We start from the raw sequence: 16,882 nt of genomic DNA on the forward strand, positions 1-16,882 counted from the left end.
CGTCGGGGCGACAAAGGAGGATGAGGTCAGGTACGACTGGACAGCCCGCGCGGCCTTGGTAGTGTTACGACGTCTTCCTGGCCCTCCCAGAAACCTAGAGAGCTAGATAGCAGATGCAATGCAACGCACACTAGATCCCAGACACTTCGCGCGCCAGCAAGCAACAGTTTCCGCGTCGTGTTGCCGCAGAGAACCAGATAAGCACCCAAGATGGCTGCACGATCTAGATCGCGAGCCGCAGCAGAAGAGTGAAAATTTGGCAGCCGAATCTGCGGTCGCACGTTGACTCCCAACAAAGAGAGGCCGAGCAGTGCGGCATTTATCTAGCCCTGGCAACGTGTGGCGTCGAAGACACACGAGTGCAGCAGGCAAAGGCGTGGCATGGACTGTCGCAATGCTTGGTTGCGGACAGCGGGCGTGTTCGCGAATGAAGAGCGTGCAGCGAAAGCCAAGACAGGACAGAGACTTGCCGATCGGTGCCCCGCTTCCTCTGCGCCACAGTTCGATATTGGTCTCTCCCCCAGACGTCATGCGCACATGCAGTGAATATCGACTTGACCGCATCCGTGATGTATCCTGATTTTCCTCCAGCTGGCGCGCGCGCTTCTGTGCTCTGCCATCGACATCTCTCGAGCTGAAGCCGCGACGAGCCCCGCCGACATGACGACCAAGAGTACCACCGACTTTGTCGAATCAACCGAGCCTGTCGGAGCCAAGACCAAGGCGCAGGTCCTCACCGACGTCTTCTCTCTCGCGACCCAGTTCAGCACTTGTGTTGAAGCTTTCAACCTCATCCATCCTTCCAAGGACCACGACCATGCGCAGAAGGTTGCGCTTGCCAAGCTCGGCCTTCAGCAGGGCAGGTTGCTGATCTTTGGCGATGCCGTGGGCATCTCTGCGCCGCCCGCGACCATTGCTCGACACATGATCCCCAGCCATCCGGGCATCACGAACCCGGATCCGCATCTGCCAGTCAACTTTGGCGTCCGAGACCCGAGGCTTGACGACGAGGTTATCAATGCAAAGGTGCGCAGGGCCCTGCATGAGATCGCCGGCCGCCCTAGCACTATGTCGCGCGATCAACTGATGAACGTATACGGCCTGAAGAGTCCAAAGACGTTCTCGCGCCTGGAATACCCAGCACTCGACACCAACCGACTAGAAGGCTTCCGCGAGAAGTTTGCCCTCCTCAAGGATCTCCTCGCACAGACGGGCGCGCGGGCGACTCTAAAGCGCAACCTGAGCATGACCACCTCGCATTGGACCGTCAAGGACACCACGCGCTTCAGCGAGTACGTCAAGGTTGTCCGCACCGAAGTCGATGCGCTCATTGATCTCATGGGCGTCAAGGAGCAGGTTGACCGGGGAATCCGATCCGATCTCAAGAGCATGGGCTGGCACCCTGACCTCACAGGGCCAGCAGTGCGGCAAGACTGGGAGAAGCTGCGTCTGATCCGGGAAGCCTGCGTCGTCGATTATCCAGAGTACATCGATGTCATCGACAAAGCCATGTCGTACATCACCGAAGAAGTCAAGGAATCCAATCTCGCCCGAAACCGTGCTGTACTGGGTCTTTCAGAATCCAATGTGGATGCAGCAGGCGCGCGCCGCAAGTCAGACTACGATGTCCGCTCCATTCCGGCTCCTTCGCCAGCCCACGTCGCCGGACTCAAGCCCTCAAAGCCAGAAGCAAAATCCCACATCCAGCTGGCTGCCGAACGTGCCCTGAATCCAAACGCTGGCAAGGAAAAGCGCCCGGGTTGGCTCTCGGCTTTCAAATTCAAGTCGTGGTCCAAGAGCAGCAAAACCGCACACGACAAGCAGCGCTCGAACAGCGTTCCACATACTCCGACCGTTGACCCTCAGCGCTCCCTCTCAGCAGGCGAGGCACCAAATCGCGCCTCGGAAGACTCCAACGCCCTCCAAGCCGTGCGCTCCAAGTCCCTTAGCGCAATCCCCAGCGACAACACACCACAGCCTCCGCCTTCAAATCTAGACTCTCGCGTCCGCAAGCTCAGTCTAGATCACGGAGACATGGCGGGTATCCCGCCCATCCAGGAGAATGGCGGCGAAGTGACTAGTTTCCCAGCAAGAAGCGGGCTAGCTGAGTTCGACGACGATATGGACAAGAACGCGCTGGTGCAGGTGGACACGGCCAAGAGTGAGGGGAGCAAAGATGAACTGGAGAATGTCAAGACCGTGAATAGTTACATTGATCGGCATGATATGTATCCAGCTATAGGTCGCATTGAAACCAAGGATATCAGGAATGTTGCGCATACGCCGGGTCTTTAAGGTCTGGCGCGTGTGCTCACGAGGCCAGTCTAGCGAGAGACGGGGAGTAATTTGTAATCACTTAGTGCATTTTGGTTTCAGAGGAAGAGAAGATATAGTTATAGGGTAACTCAGTGTCAGCCTGTAGATGCTGATTGTGTTCCATAGCGAGGAGCTCACGAATGCTTCGCTACAGATTTATCATCATTTCCACGTCGACGGAGTACGTTCAGAGTCATCATTCCATTGTTGAGCTCAACCATGATCTCGCTTACCGAGGGCAGCATCCGAAAGTCGACCAAGTTGGATCACAGCCCCACACATCCATAGATTGAGCCTTTTCTGCTTACCGTATACTTGCAGAGATGCTATGTGGAATGCTAAAGAGGCTCACTTTAACCACAACACCATTTACATGCCATCCGTCAAGTCAACACCACCAGACATATGCTCATGCCAGCCTTGTTCTTTCTTTCCCCACGTGTCTACTCAAGAGTACCCGATTGGCAGTTGTTAGGAAGACAGACTACTCGAGCGAACGGCTCTGCATACTCTGGAACGTCTAATGGCGTCACTCGTCAACGCTTACATGCCTTTCGTGAAGACGCTCTACCCATCAAACATGAAGCCATGAGGCCTGGAAGATGGGTTCTCTCTCAATAGCGTTTTGACTTATTCGCGATACCTCATACAATGACCTGAAGTACACAAAAATCTACGAAATGCATCAGACGGGTGCATCTGGAAACGGTCATAGCTGAGGAAGTGGAGACGTTTATAGACACCATGTGCGTTTGGGATGGCTGAACACGGGGCGCTGATATACATCCAACTCTGTATCAAAGAAATATGTTGACTCGCATGAATGAACCATCATCGCCGCTGAGATGTCCCGCTGTAACGGTCCCTTTACGACCGGCAAGCGATGTCCATGTATTCAGTGCCTCACGCTTCGGCCTCGACCGCACCTTTGCCAACACTACTATTGTCGACAATTAAATCGTATCAACAAATGTCTAAATCCTATTCAAGCGCCTAAGGCGTGGTGAAATCCAGATCTGTCACCGCCAGGGGAAGGGCTAAGTAGTAGCTGACGTCAAGATACCTAATGAAGGGAACAGGCTTCCGCAGAAATAATACGCATAGCTATATTATACCCGTGTTTCCATCATCCGAATAAACATCGTATGTCCTGAAATGCATGCAGCCGCGGGATCTGATAGTGGTGGTGCAGATTTGTTGATTCCCGCACCTCCACCATGACACACATCAAACGCTTTATCTAGTAGATCCTACTGAGCCACGTGATTGGAAAACGTCGTTGACTTCTCTGTCTTGGTATGGGCTACATTGGGATCCTTCGACACTCACCGTGAAGGTGAGTGCATGTTCTCGTCTTCACCTTCACCTTGAGTCCAGGCAGATCGCTTGTTGACTTTTCTCCCTCGCGACTTCCTCCCCTCAATTTTGTCAACCTCGTCTCTCGCACCCTTCTACATTGTTCAAGCTCTTACTCCGCAACGTGAGGGCCAAGGTAGTCATCCCCCAGCCATTCTTCTGCGCGCACGCTCTAACTGGATTTAGAAAAGTTACACGTCGTCGCGCGCTCTTGCGGGCTCGATCGTGTTTTGTTTGCGCCCAGTCAACCTGGCAACAACAGCAAACCACGTCAACAAACACATTTCTGGAACAAAATCCACCCGCCACATACCAACAACCATCGAAACGATGCCGCCTAACGGTCTCTACCGCATGCCGCAGCATCACCTGACTGGTCAAGGCGCCTCAATGAAGCGTCCGTCTTACAACAGCATGGACTTCAAAGAGGACGAGGAGCCGGCACCTATCAAAACCAACGATGGTGCGACGGATGAAGTTGCCGAGGAAGAGAAAGCTAAGAAGAAGCAAGAGAAGGCCGAGAGGAAGGAAGCCAGGAGACTGAAGAGGCTGTCCAAAGAAGCTAAAGCTACCAAGGAGCCCGAGAAGGTAGAAGGGAAGCAAAACACTCCACCAGTCGATGCGACACCTACTGTCAAGCTTGCTGCGACTCCTCTCAAGAATGGGAAATATGGTCCACGCGGTCCGTACAAGAAGAGAGAGGTTGGACCCGACGGTACACCAGTTTCTGCTGCGAAGAAGCGCAAGCGAGAGAGCGAGGCCGCAGTCGCTATGCCAGCTACCGTACCTACGGAGTCACCCAAGAAGAAGCCCGGACGGCCAAAGGCTTCGGACAAGAAGGATGTTGTTGAGTCTAACAAGACGGCGAAGAAGGTCGTCAAGTCTGGCGAGACCAAGGCCAAGAAGCAGAAACTGGAGAAAGCGCCTGCTGCCTCTGGCTTGCAGAAGAGTTCCAACGTCGTCAAGACCCCGGTACCAGCGCCCTCTGTCGCAGCGGCTCTGTCTTCTCGTCCGAGGCAGACTCCAGTTCCGCTGCCTCACAAGACAGCCGTCCCGCTTCCTCGAAAGACACCTGTCCCGCTTCCTCAGAAGACACCGGTTCCACTTCCTCAGAAGTCTCCCCATGCTCTGAAGGACGGCGTCAGTAAGTCATCGGCCAAGACTACCAAGGCTGCTTCCGCTCAGTCTGAAGTCCTTGTCACCGAGACTCCTCTTTCGCAGATGAGCCGCACTCCTGCAACCACTCCTCGTGTGTCAGCGATTCCTTTCAGCCTTGCACCGGCACAGTCGTCAGCAGCGACCACAACCAAGAAAACCGAGGAAGCACCTACTGCCGACGAATCGTCTCCCGATATCCCTCTCATGACTATCGCAAGACTTGCCAAAGCCGACAAGCACGTGGTCGGTAGCCAAGGCTCCGTCAACCCACTCACTAACAGCCAAATCGAGAGCTTCACCTCTGCGAACCTCATGAGCTTCAAAGAGCCCCTAAACGACGCCCCCAAACCACGCCCCCGAGGTCGTCGCGCTGTCAGCGAAGCAACCAGCACCACGTCGAGCACCTCTTCCTCCACAACCCAAAGTGTTCTGGACATGTATCTGCGCCCTAACAAGCCATACACTCGGCCCGACGAGGAGCTCTCTCCCTTCGACAAGAAGAAGAAGAAGCATGTGGAGAAGCACACCGAAGCCAGCTTTGACGTTTTCACTACTACCTTCACCACTTCCCAGCGTACCATCAACTTCACCGAGGAAGCCGAGTACATGGAAGAGTATGACGACTGGCTCTACGACAGCAAAGAAGCAGGTCCCCTTCCTTGCCTACCCCAGTTGACAGGCTGCTCCCCCAAGAGCGAACAGCTGCTACAACTGCAACGCTCCGATGACACCAACACTGCCGCGCTCAAGGTGGTCGTCACAAACGCATTGCAAGTGGAAAAGGCCAACGCCGACATCAAGCGCGCCGAGACTGCATCCACCTTCTTCCGCTACAGTATCTTGACCCGTGTCCCCATGCCTCTTGGTGCGATTGAAGGATCCTGGAAGCTGTACTGCCCCATGTACACCGAGACCCACATCGACAACCACGGTTTCGGCCAGCGCACTCTCAGGGTTTCCTCCATTATTGGTCTGAGCGCCGCATCCGGTGCCCATAGTGCCAGTCTCAGTATTCCATCTCGTTCCTCGCCGTATGCCACCCACGCGTTCCATGCTCCCCCTCACGCATCTTTCCGCATTGTCCAGGCCAAGACAGTTGTCGGCAAATACAACTTAGACATCATGTTTCTAGGGAATGGATACTTGAAGCTCAGGGTTGACATGCACCTTTTGACTACGGGTAAGACGGTTGCGGAGAAGAAGGCGACCAAGAAGGGTAAGCAGGCTAAGATCAAGGCGGGACAGGGTATCTGGGAGTTCCTTGGTGTGCACGAGAAGGCAGTCGATTGGGAGCCCGAGGTCGATGAGGTGGAGAAGGAGGGTAGGAGGCTGACTGCAAAGTATGATGGGCGCTAAGGAGAAGCGTGAGGTTGATGGATCGAGTCGGTGATTGGTGGGTGTGAGCTATACGCAACATGCATTGTCGGAGGACGAGTGGAGAGTTAATGAGGTCTTCGCGTTGGGGGAATCCTGGGGTAAGAGTTGGGCTTGCCTGTCGAAGGCTACTTGGGCTTCGCAGGAGCTTTGCAGACTGTTACTTACGGTTTTCATACGCCAGCCGATGAAGATATTCCGCACGGCAAGACTGCACTGTCGGTCGTCCAGACATGAACCGATGATGCCTCTCTATTGCACGTCTTTCTTGTACGATACTCATAATGAACATACAAGGCACGTATACTCGCTTCGCTGTGGCGTGACTGTTGCTCTATTCATACTGCTCGCATCTACGTCTACCACTCGTCACTGAACGAAGCAAAAACTCCTAGTCTCATGCAAGAGGTATCAAGACATCCCTTCCTCGCTATCTCTTAAAACACCTACTCCCCGATTTCTTGCTTCTATATGCAGGGTGACTATATTACGCGTTCCTTGACCAGATCAGAGCGGAGATGTGACCGTCCACTGACCCGTCTCAGCGAGTGAGAGGGAGAAGAAGAGGAAGAAGAGGAAGAAGACACCTAGTCCTTCTTCGCCCGGCCGTTTTGCTGTTCGACAAGCTCCAACTTCTCGTTACCCTTTTGGATAAAGAACTTGCGCTCGAGGAATTTGAGACCTTCGTCGATGATGCTGATTTCATGTTAGCCTTGCTCTTTCGTTGATTCTAACAGACTGTGAGGATGACTTACATGATAGGCGCACTAATGGCCATGACCGCCTTCCACTCGTTGCCGTCTAGCGGGATGACACTGAAGAGTCCCTGCAAGAACGGAATGTAGAGGAGAGCAAAGTGCAAGGCCATGCTCAAACAGATGGCATAGACGAGCATCATATTTTCCCAGAGCGGCAGTGTCAGCAGACTCTCTGAGCTGCTCAAAGCGTTCATGGCATTGAGCATCTCGATTACGACCAGGATGCTCAAGCTGACGGTTGACGCAGCCTGGGCAGACGAGTTGCTAAACATTTCGCAGCCGATCTCAGGGAACTGGGTAGAGCAGCGGTGGAAGTGGCGGAGCTGGTAGAACGAGATTTGAGGACCGTCGCTATTGAACATGAACCACCACGCATAGCCACCGACAGTTGCGGCACCGACATAGGTACCAATAACCATGTAACGGAAGAACAACCAGCCGCTGATGAGAGGCTCGTCGCGCTTACGGGGCTGGCGCTTCATCACATCGTGGTCCGGAGGGTTGAAGGAGAGAGCGGTGGCGGGGAGACCGTCGGTAACGAGATTGACCCAGAGGAGTTGGACAGGAATCAAAGCTTCAGGCATACCCATAGCGGCAGTCAGGAAGATCGACACGACTTCTCCAATGTTGGACGAAATGAGGTAGCGAATGAACTGCTGAGTGTTGTTGTAGATAGAGCGGCCTTCTTCGACGGCGCCTTCGATGGTAGCGAAATTGTCATCTACAAGGACCATATCAGCGGCGAGCTTGGCTACGTCGGTTCCGGAGCCCATGGCAACACCAATGTCAGCTTTCTTGAGTGCGGGAGCATCGTTCACACCGTCACCAGTCATAGCGACCACCTCACCGGCTTGCTGGAGGAGGTCGACGAGTTTGGACTTGTGCGTTGGCTCAGTGCGGGAGAAGAGGCTTGCGTGCTTAGCGGCTTCCATCTTTTCAGATTCGGAGAGATCATCGAATTGGCGACCAGTAAAAGACTTGCCAGTAAGATCCTCGTTGGGTCCGAAGACGCCAATCTGACGGCAGATGGACTCGGCAGTGTTTTGGTTGTCCCCGGTGATGACCACGACGCGGATACCAGCAGAGCGGCACTTGGCGATGGAGGCGCGGACTTCAGGACGAGGAGGATCCAGCATGCCGACGAGACCGATGAGAGTCATCTTCTGCTCTAGCTGAGTGTACTCCTTGGTCGTCTTCGCCTTCGCCAGAAGCGGGTTCGATTCAACGTCTTCAACAGACGCCACAGCAATGACACGCAGACCGCGATTGCCGTACTCGACAATCTCCTTGTTGATAAGACTGGCCAGCTGCTTGCTCATTGGTATCTTCTTGCCGTTCTTGCCAACGACGACATTGGTGCAACGATCAAGAATTGACTCGGGGGCGCCCTTTACGAGAAGCTTCTGCGAGTTGCCCTTCTTTACAAGGACAGACATGCTCTTACGGTCGCGGGAGAATTCGTAGGTTGCTAGGCGGGAATACTGGCTCTCGTAGTGCTTGGTGGCGAAATCGAGGCGTCCTTCAGGCGAGGTGCTGGCGCGCGTGGCATTGTGGGCAATGTCGGGAGTGCCAACCTTTTCTACTAGGACACGAAGGGCACCCTCAGTAGGCTCACCGACGAGGTTATACGTGCCATTCTTGGAGTCGTAGGCAAGGGCGGCATCGTTACAAAGCGCCGTGACTTCACAGATCTGGCGGACAGTGTCGGATTGCGCCGCGAGGTTCTCGAGAGGATTGCCACGAAGTGAGATCTGGCCCTCGGGCGCAAAGCTAGTACCTTGGACGTCAAACTCTTCAAGGCCGCTGCCCTGTTCGTTGAGGAAGACCATCTTGTTGACGCTCATCTGGTTGGTGGTGAGGGTGCCAGTCTTGTCGGAGCAGATGACGCTGCAGCTGCCGAGAGTCTCGACAGAAGGCAAGCTCCGCACGACGGCGTTCCTCGCAGCCATCTTGCGCGTGCCCAGGGCCAAGCAGGTTGTGATGACGACGGCCAGACCCTCGGGGATGGCGGCGACACCGAGCGAGACGGCAATCTTGAGGTAGTAAATGGCGCCCTTGGTGAAGCTGCCATGCGAGGGGTCGTTGAAGTTGCGGATGTTGATGAGCCAGACGAGGATGCAGATGGCCGTGATGACCTTTGCGAGCTGGTCGCCGAAGTCGTTGAGCTTCTCCTTGAGGGGTGTGGGCTGCGAGATCTGTGCCGTGATGCTCTCATGGATGTCTCCAATTGCGGTGTTGGCGCCTGTCAGGGCGACCAGCGCAGTCGCATGGCCCGTGACGACCGTGGTACCCGAGAAGAGCATGTTGACTTGGTCCTGCTTGACGGCGCTCTCATCTTTGACGGCCCGGGTGTCCTTGGACACGCTCTCGCTCTCTCCGGTCAAGATGGACTGGTCGATGTTGAAGCTGTTGCTCTGGATAGACAAGATCCTGCAGTCGGCGGGTATCCTGTCGCCGATTGTAACGGAGATGACATCTCCAGGGACCAGCTCGTCGGCCTTGACGCGTTTGACGTGGCCGTCGCGCACGACCTTGGCTTCGTTGGCGGAGTATTCTTGCAGAGCCGCAATGGCCTTTTCGGCGCTGGTTTCCTGCGATACTCCGACGACGGCGTTGAGGACGAGGATGGTGAGAATCTATGGGGCCTGTCAGCGCAGTGCAGGCAGAGTCTGGTCTAGTACGTACGACTGCCGGGTCGACGAAAGCGGTCCAGCCTTCGTCCTCTTCAAAGAGGGCAAGTACGAACGACACTGCTGCCGAGCCTAGCAAGATGATGACCAGCTGGTCCTTGAACTGCTCCAGGATGAGCTCCCAGATGGGTGTCGGCGGGTCTTCTGGCAGCGCTGTCCCGCGTGTTAGTGGTGGGCGGCCTCTGCGACGGCGCTGACATACCGTTCTTGCCATGCTTCTCCCGTGCGCTCTGCACCTGCTGGGCGCTGAGGCCCTGTTGCTCCTCGACCTGGAACTGCCTCAGCGCCTCGGCAGGCGTCTTGGTGTACGCATTCTCCATGCCCACTGCTCTCGGTGCCGCGTCTGCGTCTCTCGGTGCTCTCGCTGTTGGATGGTCCGCGTGGCGCGGTGGTGGTGGTGGTCTCAGAGATAGTTCGGCTCGCGAAGTGTGTGGTCTTTGCCTATGACGTTGAGATGCACTGGGACAACGTCCGCCTTAGTACTGGGAGCGGCAAGGGAGGGACCGTGTTTCCTGGCACAAGCAGCGTCACAGGAGAAGAGGATGGAAGGTTCTGCGATTGTCCACGGCAGCAACGGCTGTACTGGCGGCGCAACAGCTCTTGTCTCGACTTCGGCGCGTCCCAAGAAATCTGTCCTCTAAAATCGACCCGCATGCGCCACAGCACTAGTCCGCTTGCAGCCTCTCCAGCCACCCTTCGCCCGCCAACACGTTTCGCGCACCTCGTTGCCATTCGCGCACCCGTCCGACTGCACCTCGAGCGGAATGTGGCTGGTGAGAGTCGCCGTTCGCAGCGACTCTGCAAGGCTTGGGGCGCGGCCAGATTCCGAGGCCAGGTGCCATGTTCGGCCATGCCCCGCGGCTCGAGCTCCCCACCTTGGACATCATGACTGCAGCTCACCGGGGCAAGACTGCCGTGCCTGCGGGTCGAGCTCGGCAATCCGCGTCTTAGCAGAGCTCACGTTGCCAGCACTGCAGTGTCACTCGCAAAGGAAGCAACGAGTCGAATCATATGGTAAACGTTTCGTTATATAGTAGCCCGCGTATGCTACTGCAGCCCATGTTCCAGTCGTCCCAACATGCACAATTCATCAAAGGGTATTATGGCCTACCAAAGGTATCCCGCTCGCTAAACGCCGCAAAAAGCCTTCAAAGGCCCGGTCAAATGCTATCGTCATCATCATGTACCCAGTCCGATCCAGTCATGCCCGCTCTCTAGCATCATCACCTGTATCGTGTACGACTATAATCTATGTATCGTGAATAAACCCAGGCAGCCATAGCGCCGTGGGAGAAGTAGAAAGTGCAAGCTCATTGGCTTGCGCAGTATGTCCGAATCAATCGGGCAATGTCTCGGGTGATGAAGGGCTTGGTGACAAAGCCCTTCATCCCGCTCTTGACTGCTTTGTCCAGAGCGGCATCCGTAATGTCGGCGCTGACGGCCAGGATGGTCGGCTTTCGCACGAGCTCGGGCATCTTCAGAATCACCTCGGTAGCTTGGAAGCCGTCCAGCAGCGGCATCCACAGGTCCATGAGGACGACATCAAATGCTTCAGAAGCCGGCGCGAGCGCATTGCGACGAACAGTTTCGACGGCGTCGTTACCGTTGAATGCCGTGGTAATGTTCTTGTAGCCCAGCCTGCCGAGCATGCTCACCAAGACGCGTCGGTTGATAGCGTTGTCATCCACGACCAGAATGTTGAGGGGCAGCTGTTCGCCGAGATCGGTTGGCACGACGTCCCGCTCCAGAGATAGAGCGCGAGTAGAGTGTTGCCGTGGGGGCGATGAAGTGCGGCGGGGAGTAGCAAGGCCAATGTCATCTGGCGATCTTGCAGAGGGGGCGGTGATGACAGGTGTGATTGGTGGCCGACGTTCCCGCTCGTGTCTGAATGCATCAGAACTCAGCGGAGGGGTGACTGGGCCCCGGCCAAGGTCCAGACGAGGTACCTCGGGATCGATAGACATGCGAGACTTGATGGACAGGGTGGGGGACCCAAATGGTGTTGCAGGGCGACTGCATATTTCGCCTGGGGTAAGCGGGACTCGCATCTCAAATTCTGATCCTCTTCCGGGTCCCGACACATGTGAACGCAGGCAGAAGAGATCGCCACCGAGCTTCCTCGCAATACCCTTCGCGACCATGAGACCAAGGCCCAGCCCCTCACTCTGCCGTGTCATGGAGTCGTCTTCTCTTGAAAACGGCTTGAACAGGTTAGGCAGAAACGCCGCCGGGATGCCGGAGCCCGTGTCCTTGATGTTGATGACGATGTAGCGACCTTTTGCGCTGAGTGTCGCTTGGAGTGTGATGGATCCGTCCTGTGTAAACTTGATAGCGTTGAGAGCAAGGCAAGAGACCATCTTAGCAAGGTCCCGTTCGTCAATGACGATTGTCTCTGGCACATCGGCGGAAACAGTCCACTCGATCCATTTGGTGTGTGCCTCTCCATTCGAGCTACGCGTCCGAACTTCAATGCGCTCTCCCGTATCCGTGGCCTCGGCGATGGCGGAATCCGGTCGTCCTCCTACTTTGAGCGCATCGTTGATAACGTACTGAAGGACTTCTCGCAGGTTGGTGTGTCGCAGTCCAGGGACCTTGGAGTGTTCGGATGCGAAGATTGGCGAGGTGGTGGAGTCACACTTGCCCAACGATGTTCCGTGTGAGCAGGTGTGGTCTAGTCGGTCCAGTTCCAGAGCGCTTGCGTCTGGAGGACAGGACTTGGTGCCGCGCATGGGAGGCTCCTCTGAAAAGGTGTCTCGAACTCGTTGGCGGGCACTCTTGACCACGCGTGTCTTGTTAGCATGGTCTGCCCAGGAAACTTCGTGTCGTCTTCTTTTGATGCCGCGTAGCGGAGCGCGCATGTCGTTGCCGGTAATCATCAGATCCGGCCGCATCTCGCGCCAGAAGGTGTTCCACTGGTCGGGCGTCTTGTCTAGTGGCGAAAGTGGGGTCTCTGGTACGCCCATGTTCATGTCATAGGCGTGGACAACATTGTCGGCTGCTTCGACTGCGCGTCTTGAGCTGTCTGATACGTAGTTAGCATGGCTCGGTTCAAGACTCGATGCTGGATTGGTGTTTCCCAGGAGGATTAAGCAATGGTTTTGCAGGATTGTTACACACCTTGGACCGCCTCAATGTTCTCCCTGAGTGTGTCGAGTATCTCACGGGTCCGCGATTCAAGTTGCAGGGATTCTGATGCTTCTTTTACGTTTGCCATCATGACGTCTAGCATACCAACGACACCCTGCATCGGCGTCCTCAACTCATGGGATAGACTCCGGGCGTAAGGCTTCAATGACTGGGCAACTGAGACGGCTCTGTGGGGCACGATCCTGGGTATCTGAGCTCGGATTGGTTCAGCAGCCTCTGCAAAATCGTTGCCTTCCAAGACGCGCTCTAGGATCATGTCTTCCAGGCTATGGAACAGCATCTCAAGAAATCCCCAGCTCAACACGCGCCGAGCAGCCCCCTCTTTACCCCACATGACACCAAAGTGGGCGAAGCACTTTCCTTCCGCAAACAAGGGGATTCCGAGGTAGGCCTCGCCCGGGATGATGAGGTCGTTTGGATTGTCGAGAATAAAGTCGTTTAGTCTTTCGGGGATGATGAAGACTTTGTCGTGCTTCATGTAGGCACACGGACACTGGTAGGCATGGTACTTGAAGTTTCTCAGGTGGCCGGGTCCGTTGCCATGGTCGTCGTTGATGTAGAAAGCCTCGCCCATGAGGCAGGCTCCAGGCTCGCCGATGGGTGGCAGTTCGACGGCAACATTCTTGTCGTCGACGAGGATGCGCTTGGAGACGAAAGCGTACTGGGCGTCGGCAATCTTGGCCAGGCCTTGGGTGAGCTGGATCCAGAAGCTGTCGGTATCAGCCTTGCGGAGGGCATCCTTGAGTTTGACGAGCTGCTCGGCGGCGTTGCTCTCTGCCGGCACGTAGAGCTGGGACAGTCCCTCTCTGAAGCCGTTCTCGCCTTGCTGTACGACCATGCCAGGCATGGGGCGGGAGAAGCAGAGCGACTGACGCTCGATTATATCAGGTGGGATGGTAGTAGGTCCCTCCATCGTTCAGACTTCCATGCGGGCAGTCGGCACGGGGGTCCAGGATGGGCACAGGGGTCTGGGTCAGACGAGGTGGGCAGCTGGAGGGAGGATATGCAGAGGCGACCAAGGCAGGCGGAAACACATGCAGAAGCGGATTAGTAACGTGGGTGGGAAGGGCGAGGAAGGCGTGATGTGCGGGACTGAGAGAAGGAATGCGAGGAATGGCAGGCACGGCGGGCAGTCAGCGATATGGTTGGTCTTTTGCTAGAGTCGCACACAAGGGCTGGTGGACGATCTAGAACCTGTCCCGGAGCCGTGGCTTTGCGCGTCCTTGCACCTCGCGCCTGGCACCTTGCACCCTCACCCTCCAGGCCCGCCGCTCGTTTTGGTGGTGGCTCTGCTGGCTGCCTGGCGCGCTTCAAGAGGACAGCGGGCCCCGACCGCTGCTGCTGTCTCGCCGTGAGGCTCGCCGTGCTGCGAGCTGGCCTTGGACGCTGGGGCAGAGTTTGAGCGTCGAGGGACCCTGGCGGCTTTGGTCAGCACGCTCGGTGGGCCGCGCCTGCTGGAACAGTCTAGACGCGCTCGGCTGCCGGTCGCTCCTGCACGATTCCCAGCGCTACCCCAGTAGCCCCTCCGCTTCGGCCCCTATGCAAACCTCGCCCGCACAGTCGCCGCCGACGCTCACGCCTGGCCCTACGCCATGACGATTACAGTCGCCCGCCCCAACATGCACATTACCCTTTCGCCGTCGTCTTTTCTTTTTGCCCATCCGCAAGTCCATGGCCAGCATGCTTTATTGTGGCGCCCCGAAGCTGCCTGTCTGCTGCTCAACAGCTGCCACGCCGCGGCGCCCACCCACGTCGGCGCCCTCCAGCCTTGGTCCAGCCTGACGTCAGCGGCTCCCGCTCCCACGCAGCGCACCGCGCCCGTTTGCTGCCCTCGCATTCCCCATGAAGCCGCACTGCCGTCGTGCAGCACAGTGTTTGCAGATGGACAGCGCCGCACCGGGCTTAGCGCCGCCGCTTAATGGCGCCAGATCGACGATCGGCCGAAACGGAAGCTAGCGCCCTTTGTTCTGCTGCCCAGCTGTCTGCTCGTGCTCGCGTCGTCCATCTCTGCCCTCACGCAGCTCCGACACCCGCCCACCAGTCGCCTGGCCCGACACTGCCCTCTTTTTCGACACCGTTGCTGCGGCCTCTGCTTCACTCTGTGACGCCGCCCCTCTGCATGTCGCCCAGACTCTCGGCCCTCGAGCAAACAGTAACGTGTCATCTCTCAAGCCCAGGCCTCAGGCTGCATGCTCGGCCTTTTGCTGCCCTTATTCCCTGCGCTAGGGACAAACCATCTTTGTCTGACGAATCAGCCGCTGTCCTTCCGCTGTCCGTATTCACTTCACAGCTTCCGTCTGCTGGCTCGACTTCCGCCAACGTCCAAAGGCCTCGAGAGGCCTGAGGTCAGAGTAACGTTACATGGTGTCTGCCTCACGTCGTGACTTCTCCAGACCCGTGGGTGGGCTCCTGTTTGGGAACCCGTCGCACCAAGCATGCATCAACTAATCAGAACATGATCGACACGACATCGTGAACGGCGTCCTCCCATGCGAGTAATGATGTGCACCGTGTGCTGATCAGCTTCTCTAGCTGGGGCTCAGGCCATGTCAGCATTCATGCCCTTCTTTCTTTTATCTTCCCTTTTGGCCTCACCTACACCACCATTACCCGTGAACACTCGTCGCTACCAAGCTGCCATCCAACGAGTGCTGTGGACATGTGCGACGCCTGGCATGCGGCTATCCAATTTTCCGGCGCTAGCTGCACCGGACCACTCCAGGGCTGCAGAAGGAGCAGCCACAAACCATGAAAGCTGCCAGTACCCGCTACATCACGTTGCTAGGACTTTTCCAGTAAACGTCGGCGTCTTGGTTCTCACCGCAACTGCGATAGTGGAGAGGCATTCTTCAAGCGACGGCCGGCCGGCGGTAGCATCTAGATCGTGAGGCGAACATCGTCGAAATTTTACGACGACTCCTCAAGATCTTGCTGCACCCACGACCCACTCACCGGGTCGAGATAATGCGCTTGCCAATCACACCTCTAAGCAGACGTCTTGACACCACTGATTGAGCGGCGCTATCATCTATTGGTTCATCACAGCTGGCGAGGTCAAGAGCATATGAACCATGGTACGCATCTGACATGCCGCGCTAGAAGCTCTACCCGCGGAGCCGTCGAGCTGTCCAGACCATTGGCCAGCCCAAGGTCTGCCTACTCCAAGCCTTTGCTGCACATTTGTTTCTATATTGCTCCAGATGTTCAGCAGAGGCGTTCGCAACACACCTTGTACCAACGAAGACTCTCGATCTCTCGGGAATCTACTCCGCGATGATGACGGCATGGACATCCATGTTTGCTGTCTATACATTGCGCCCATCTCTAGAATCCTTGGCAACGGTCTGGGCCTACCCATATCGGGTACCTGGTCTGCCTCGTCGATATCAAAAGCCGCACGACCGTGCTCCTTAGGAAGCTTGCATCGACAGCTGACATGTAGACAGCATTACGGGCTTAACGCGCGAGCTCTCAAAAAAATCAAATGTTTTTACTCTGAACTACGACGCATCAGCCTGCAACATGGTGAAACGGCTCCGGCCCGCTCCAGAACAAGATGCTTCGTGCTACGCCGCCGCTCAGGACATAAAGCAAGCACGGCGAGCTGAGGGCGGCGGTGCGTCTCATTCGGCCAACTAATGTCAGACGGCAACGATGACAAGCCTAGGCTTTGACAGACCCTGAGCAGCTCCTGCATATCCCTTGCGCTTCTTACGTTGCACCGCGTCTCAGGCTCCGAACATGGCTATTGTGAAGCTCACAGAGAGCCCAGAACAGATCTATCTTATGGCGTGCGCTGTAGTGTCTGCTCGGGGTATCGATGGCTTGTACAGCCCGGGCCGCCAACGTGCCGAGTTCCGGACCGTCTCTAGGCCAGGGCATGAGGTCGTTCGCGGCTCGATTCACAACTACCAATACCGAGATTTGGCCGAATACCTGCTCAATTGACTTTGTGAGAGGGTACGCAGAGCATCGCGAAGCCGGCGTGTTGCAAGCTTGATCGTCGGCATGCTCAACGAGTTTCCATCTATCAGCTAGGACTGTACAAACCTTCAGTGCACATGTGTGATGGCGGGATGCCGG

The 16,882-nt window shown here is 56.3% G+C and overlaps 4 protein-coding genes across 4 annotated transcripts; 2 read left to right on the forward strand and 2 right to left on the reverse strand.

Moving 5' to 3' along the window:
* Nucleotides 1-660: 660 nt before the first annotated feature.
* On the forward strand, nt 661-2,295 carry J4E88_006814 (uncharacterized protein; the record flags this gene model as incomplete). Its single annotated transcript, XM_049400436.1, has 1 exon — nt 661-2,295. One exon carries the CDS (start codon nt 661-663, stop codon nt 2,293-2,295), a length of 1,635 nt encoding a protein of 544 aa, XP_049254055.1.
* A 1,707-nt stretch (nt 2,296-4,002) lies between these two features.
* On the forward strand, nt 4,003-6,186 carry J4E88_006815 (uncharacterized protein; the record flags this gene model as incomplete). Its single annotated transcript, XM_049400437.1, has 1 exon — nt 4,003-6,186. One exon carries the CDS (start codon nt 4,003-4,005, stop codon nt 6,184-6,186), a length of 2,184 nt encoding a protein of 727 aa, XP_049254056.1.
* Nucleotides 6,187-6,791: 605 nt separating this feature from the next.
* Nucleotides 6,792-9,972, reverse strand: J4E88_006816 (uncharacterized protein; the record flags this gene model as incomplete). Its single annotated transcript, XM_049400438.1, has 4 exons — nt 6,792-6,900; nt 6,960-9,598; nt 9,648-9,805; nt 9,855-9,972. 4 exons carry the CDS (start codon nt 9,970-9,972, stop codon nt 6,792-6,794), a joined length of 3,024 nt encoding a protein of 1,007 aa, XP_049254057.1.
* Nucleotides 9,973-10,962: 990 nt separating this feature from the next.
* Nucleotides 10,963-13,712, reverse strand: J4E88_006817 (uncharacterized protein; the record flags this gene model as incomplete). The annotated part of the gene is made up of 2 exons (XM_049400439.1): nt 10,963-12,674; nt 12,770-13,712. 2 exons carry the CDS (start codon nt 13,710-13,712, stop codon nt 10,963-10,965), a joined length of 2,655 nt encoding a protein of 884 aa, XP_049254058.1.
* Between the last annotated feature and the right edge of the window lie 3,170 nt (nt 13,713-16,882).

Source organism: Alternaria novae-zelandiae (assembly GCF_023758075.1).
Source record: "Alternaria novae-zelandiae strain BMP 2774 chromosome Unknown scaffold_13, whole genome shotgun sequence".
Classification (NCBI taxonomy): domain Eukaryota; kingdom Fungi; phylum Ascomycota; class Dothideomycetes; order Pleosporales; family Pleosporaceae; genus Alternaria; species Alternaria novae-zelandiae.